The 6943-nt window shown below is 32.2% G+C and overlaps 1 protein-coding gene across 2 annotated transcripts; it reads right to left on the bottom strand.

Annotated features, from left to right (window-relative positions):
* LOC143601044 (casein kinase 1-like protein 1) lies at nucleotides 1-2653 on the bottom strand. Of its 2 annotated transcripts, none has more exons than XM_077078554.1 (12): nucleotides 2549-2653; nucleotides 2427-2467; nucleotides 1929-1998; nucleotides 1671-1819; nucleotides 1419-1585; nucleotides 1274-1335; nucleotides 1128-1191; nucleotides 828-1039; nucleotides 657-736; nucleotides 504-567; nucleotides 267-412; nucleotides 1-193 (listed from the first exon to the last, which is right to left on the bottom strand). In XM_077078554.1, the coding sequence occupies exons 1-12, from the start codon at nucleotides 2622-2624 to the stop codon at nucleotides 11-13; spliced, it is 1314 nt and encodes a 437-aa protein (XP_076934669.1). In that variant the 5' UTR covers nucleotides 2625-2653; the 3' UTR covers nucleotides 1-10. The 2 variants fall into 2 exon arrangements, with proteins under 2 accessions (XP_076934669.1, XP_076934668.1); XM_077078553.1 differs by having other exon boundaries at nucleotides 654-736.
* Nucleotides 2654-6943: the final 4290 nt, after the last annotated feature.

The following is a 6943-nucleotide window of genomic DNA, read 5'->3' on the forward strand; positions in this document are numbered from 1 at the left end:
TACAGAACATTTAATGACCCCTTTCTTCATCATCAAAATTTAGACTTTCCATTCCCTTGAGAGTAGTTTCATACTTCTTGTTTCTTGCATCTGAAGATCCAGGTTGTGGTGAGCTTCTCTGTCTTGTCTCCGGGATGCGAGACCGGCTTGTAGAGTCCACTTCATTACTTCGCCTCATTGATCCGCTTGCTCTCTGCACAAGTACATTAACAATTTTACAAAAAGAAACAAGAGAGTCAAGATCATGTTATAAAATGTCAGCTCACCATGGCATCTGTGCTGAATGCTGCATCATTACTAACCGGACTCTTTTCCTTATTTGGTAGATTACCAGAATTTGTGAATTGTGGAGAATTTCTTCTTCTAGAAGGATCCAGTGAAGATAAGCCAGTCTGTCTGCCACTTTCCTCACCTACAACAGATTGACAGTTGACGGTTTAACAATGTCCATTCAAATATTTATTAAATTCCTAATTCCAAAAAAATAAATATAGAACTTATACCAGTCTGCCTATCACCATTTGGAATAACAGGTGGTGTCCCAGAGCTTGGCCCAGCACCCGTTACCTGACAGTTAAAACAGTTAGTTAAGTTTTATGTTAATTCCAGTTTCCAACAAGAGTAGGTATAAAAAAATGTGTTTTGATGCTTACAACGCCACGAGGAGGTGGAGCAGCAATCTGTGATTGCTGATACTTCAAAATAGTCCAATCGAAAACATAATCAAACTGAAACCCTATAATGAAATAAAATATTATAGAAGAATTGCAAAACAATAATTATCATCTGTCAAGTGTCAAAAATTCAAAAACATGAAAGTTTTATACCTTCACGGATAAAGAGGTCACGGAATATTCTCTTCAAGTAAGCATAATCAGGTTTGTCCTCAAACCGTAGTGAGCGACAATAATGAAAGTATGATGCAAATTCGGTCGGATAACCACGGCATAAAGCCTCAATTGATGTAGAAACCTTTTTCTGGCTGATTTTCTCATACTTTTGCTTCTTGTTTCCGGCTTTTAGCCCTTGCCAAGGAAGGCTGGTAGGTTGAATAACACAAACATTATTTAACTGATGAAAACACGAGTGGTTTGATAATTAGAAAGAAAAGAAATTGATATCATTACCTTCCTCTTAAGAAATACATGAGTACATATCCAAGAGATTCTAAATCATCCCGTCTGCTTTGTTCTAAAAAAACGTACAAGTCAATATTCACAAGACTGAATAAGAGTGCATTTATTATTATGATTGCATATGAATTAATGCATACCAATCCCGAGATGGGTATTCATGCTTGCATATCGAGCAGTCCCAGTCAAGTTTTTGTTCTCTCTGCAGAACCGAGAGAGAGCATGTGTTAATCACTTAAATATAAAAATATTAATAAATGAGCTTTTAATAAATAATAATGTAACCTGTATGGTATGTGCTGGTGAGTTGTGGCATCCCTGTATTTCTTGACCAGACCAAAGTCAATGATGTAGACCTGATTTGCACGCCGTCCCAATCCCATAAGAAAATTGTCTGGCTTGATATCACGATGTAGAAATGATTTAGAGTGAACAAACTCGATTCGATTAATCTGAAAGAAACAACAATAACAGTCCTCGTGAATGTTAAAAGCTAAAGCAATAAATGTACTTCATAATATATGATAACTGACTAACCATTTGATCTGCAAGCATGAGAACTGTTTTAAGAGAAAGTTTGCGACTGCAGAAATTGAATAAATCTTCAAGACTGGGCCCGAGCAAATCCATAACGAGGACATTATAATCTCCCTCCACACCAAACCATCTCACATTTGGAATACCAGCTACAATAATAATAATGATGAAATTGTGACAGTCAATAAAATGCTTCAACTATAGATAAAAGAGTTTTTAAAAGACATCTATGTAAAATATATTGATGCAGGTTCATACTTCCTCCTTGTAATATCCTGTATAACTTGGACTCATACAGCAGCTGAGGATGTTTTGTCTTGACATTTTCCTGACAATTACAAATATAACTTCATAAAAATTAAATTTTACATTTAGCTTTTACATTGACTGCGCATGTGTTTCACTGTCTTAATGTTCCAATGAGCGCTTTAATTACAGATTTGTCGTTCAAAAAACGAAAAGAAAAAAAAAACAAGAGTTTAATATCATGTCATACCAGAGTTAAAGGGTTTTGTGTCAATTTACCTAAAGTCCTAAATAAAATATAGAGTGGTGATGATAACTTCAACTAATTAACCTATTACAATATTGTACCGAATTGAATCAAAAAAATATTCTTAAAACAGAACAATTAAGTAAATTTTTGTCAAGAACCCTAGAAACATAAACATTCCTAATTAAGCTTCTAATAACATAACAACAATCCAAACCTTCATCTTGAAACACAGGAATATAAAAAGAATGAATAATACTCACAAGCTTAATCGCAACTTCTTCATTCGTCTGAACATTAGTACCTGAAAACAAAACAAAACGATCCAAATCAATTAAAGAATAAATTAGGGTATAATTAAAAAAGAAAAGGAAGAAAACAAAACCTAGATAGATCTCTCCGAAGGATCCGCTGCCAATCTTACGGCCGAGACGAAACTTATTGCCGACACGAGGCTCCATCAAGATCTAGGGTTTTGGATATTGAAATTATTATTACAAGAAGAAGGTGAATTTGGAGAGAGAAAGTATCGCCTTCTTTCTTTTCTCTCTCTCTCTCTAATGATAATAATAATTATTATTATTATTGTTTGTAAATAAATTTATATATGGAAACGGTCGTACAGTACACGCGGTCTATTTTCTTTCTTGAACCGGATAGGTTCGAATCGGATTCAAAGGCCGTGTTATGTCAGAGGTCAACTCAACTGTCCATTACTTTCTTTTTTTATTTAAACATGTGATCAATATTATTATTATAGGTGTACGTGTACCAATAATTTATAATTATGCATTCATTACTCAAGATAATAATAACTATAGTTGTATGTATATCCATAATATTCATTTATTTATTTTAAAGATTAACCGATGGGACTTTCATTAGGACCTCTTACCTTCATCTCTTTCATACTACACTCTACAATATATGTTGTATCAAATTCTTGGTTTGATGAGCTTAACACAATTTCATAGCTCATATGATCTACCGAACTATGAGCTTCTACCGTCTTGCAGTCTTCCGATTGGCCCTGAGTGTGTCAAATGTAAATAAATCAATTTCACAATCCGTTTAAAAATGTACATACATGACTATTAATATGAATGTGTGGCCTTTTATCAGTTACAATGATACAAGCACGCTGGAGCTCTTTATAACAACAAGCTCGGTCGTATGTCGACTTAGTTCTTGTTAGTTATTTAAGTCAGTTTTTTGAATGTTTGTTGGATGTCAAATCAAAAATAAAAAACTGAATATGGTTTTAAAACTTGAAGAACTTTATTCGGAAATTTAATAAAGTGCCCAATTTTTTTAACACTCGATTTGAGATTAAGCACACAAGCAAATCACTCAAAATTCAGATCGCGTAATCTTTTCACACAATTACTCGAATCAAAACCGAGAAATAAACCTATGTGTCGAAATTAAAATTGATTTAATCAAACATGATACTAAACCAATTACAATCACTTAAAACTTACAAAACAAGAAATAAGAAGGTTAATTGTTCTTCGAAATATCCATTCTATTTGCCGTCCCAGACTTCCCATTACTTCGTAGTTCAGCCGTCGAATTGTTAAAAATTATCAACTCCCTTTTTTGTATTTCAGCCCAAAAAGCCCAACAAATAACTAAAGCCCATGGCCGAATTAGCAATTCATGAACGTAAAGTTGACATATGTTTCCTTTTTTTATACATATGAAAACATGGGTTTGGACCATATCTAAATTAAACTAACATGCTAATTGTGAAAAAATCAATTACAGTAATTATATATCTATGTAGAGTAATTATGTAATCATCTCATAGAGTAATTACGTAATTACTCAATGATGTAATTACATAAATATACTATTTGTATATATAATTACTCTACTTGATCCTCACAATTAGCAAGTTAATTTCATTTGTATGTTACCTTTCCCTATGAAAACATATATGTTCTATATTTCTTATTTAATTAAACTCCACAACATTAAACTCCAATTTATCCCGTTTAAGCTTGTTTTCTTCATAACCGATATGATTTTTATTATCAGTTTGATCTCTTCATAACGCTAGTTAATGTTATTGTTGGATCAAGCTCATGTATAGATATAATGATGAAAAATATAATAAAATAGTAAATTGCAGCGAGAGGGTTGATATACATTAACCAGCGTGCTGTAATGAAACGTTGATAAAACATAAACTTACTAAAGATTAAGTGTGTACGTGTTAAGCCGGATCCATTGATAAAAAAATATATCTCAAACATAAATAAACTTTTTTACTGGCTAAATGTCACAGTGCTAGAAATTGAACCCTTAACCTACTATTTAATACCCTAAAAATCCTATCAAAGTGGGAAACATAGATAGATTAAGGATGTATTTATACAAAATTAAGTTTTCGTGAAGAAAACATATGAATATTTTATATTTGACCTATGTGTTTTGGTCATGCATTATGTCAGCTTGGTATTAAATCAAATTTATATCAAAACATGCATATAAACGTTGTCATTTGTATTCGAAATTTAGAAGAACATTACGCTGTGAAAAAAAAAGTTGAAAATTTATTACATATGGTCCAAATCGGTTTTGAACGAAACTTAAACTGAAACTCATTTGTATTCAAAAAAGTAAAATTATGTTGTGAAAAAAAAAGTTAAAAATATATTATATATGACCTTGATCGATATTGAACGAAACTTATACTAAATCGTAACTATTAATAAGCACGTCGTAATAGTATATCTGGAATTCGAAAGAAAATCATATTTTTAAAACAGAAGTTGTCAAATATTAATTATAGGAATATAAGAACACGAATATAATTTTAAAAGTTAACTACTTAACACATATGTAAAAAAGTAATTTATTATATTCATGAATAGTAATCTATGTGTGATAACCACTAAATGGTTTTTACTATATACATAATAAGGCTTTGTAGAAATGTTAGTTTAGTTTCAAGTGTGTAGAAACTGATGTACGGTGGTCAACTCGACATTCTTTACACCGCAAAAGGTTTAATACACTTTCAAGTGTAAGTTACTCGGGTCGGTCACCAAGATGAAACTATAATTGGAGTATGTCCATGTGTTACTTTTTTACATTAGACAACTATAATGTTTAAACACTTCGGTAAAATTCAAGCATGGTAAAATTTTTGCTTTAAAGTGGGAAGAAATCGTAGATTGGAAATTACAATAGAACGAGTCAAGTCAAACTAGAACAGGTCAAACCAAAGTGGGTCTGTTAAAAAAAGTTACATTAAAATTACTACATATAGAAATGTGAGCGACAAATTTCATTAACATAATAAACAAAACACATATTACAATTGACCTCAACATGATTTCATATTTTGAAAATGGTCAGTTACAACTTCAATCGTAACACTTGCAAGTGCTTCTTAAATTTGTAGCACATGTAAATGCTTCATTTGTGATTGCATGCTTTAGAAACCTAGAATCCAAATCGTTCCCCAAAATGACAACAAAAATCCCCCGTCTTTTGAATTTAAAGAAAAACCAACATAGATCAAATTAAAACAAATAAGCAATTGATGAACGTTCTTTTATTCCAAAATAAAAAAAAAAGAAATCGAAATCACAAAAAATCTAAACAACGACAAACTTGATCTAAATTTTCAATTGATGAAACAACGACATAACTTGATCCAAACAAGAAATCGAAATCACATGAAATCCAAACATCAGCAAAATTAAGCAATATGGGCATAATTGTTATAACTTGTATGGTCCAAATTTTCAATTGATCAAAGTGGTTAAATAATTAACTAATATGGGCTTAATTTTTATTTTTCAAAAGAAATTAAAATTAGACTTGAAAAGATGAGCTCAAAAAGCTGGGTTCGGGGCACACTAAAAAAAATGGATGGGTTACTTGAGCCCCTGACGATAGCGCCTTACGTTCTAACAACAAACTATAGAAATTTAAATAGATGATCTATCGATGAATATATTTCAGGAAATGTACAAAAATACCATATGTTTTGTTAAGTTAAAATCAACAAATTAAATCTCAGCCAATGATTTATTTGATCCGACGGCTAATAGCATTCCTTGGTTCCTTATTTTTCTCTTTTCAATCTCCCTCTAACATGCGTGTGTGTATTCATCTATTAGTAATCCACTTGCTTATTATAAGTAAGCACTAAACGCATGTAGGAATATACTGATAGACGCACACGTCAGTGTTACATGTAAATATGCATAAGTTATGACATCCAAATATACATATATAAGAAGGCAAATTAAGTCAATTCATCTTTATATTTTATATTAATTGGAGTGATACAATTTCAATGGCATATGCTAAAATGGTAAGACTTGTAGAATCACATGTCATGGTTTTGTGTATAAGTTTTCTGATGCTGTCGATGTGTTATCAATGTAAGTTTTAGTCATCTAACCATATAACATGTCATGTTATTTAGAGAGCATCTGAAGAAACACTAAGTGACCCCGGCAGATTAAGGATAATCTTAGAGTTAAATAGATGTTTCCCACGAGGGTTAGGTCCGGCAAAGATGGTTATTCTTCTCAACCTGCAAGACAGACACCGTGAGCTTGTCACTGAGAAGGGGGGGTTCCTCCTTGTGACCACCCTCCGGCGTGAGAATCCGACTAGATTACTCTGAATATAAGTGTATATTAAGAGAAATAGCTAGAGACGATAAGATAATATCAGATGATCTGTCCTGATACCGTTCCAAGGTGTTGGAGTATTTATAGCCGAAGGTAGGTTTCCAAGCAGGTACAGCCAGCTG

The sequence above is a fragment of the Bidens hawaiensis genome, unplaced genomic scaffold (assembly GCF_021521415.1).
Source record: "Bidens hawaiensis isolate Kalapana, Puna unplaced genomic scaffold, B.hawaiensis_p1.1 tig00055251_1, whole genome shotgun sequence".
NCBI classification, from domain to species: domain Eukaryota; kingdom Viridiplantae; phylum Streptophyta; class Magnoliopsida; order Asterales; family Asteraceae; genus Bidens; species Bidens hawaiensis.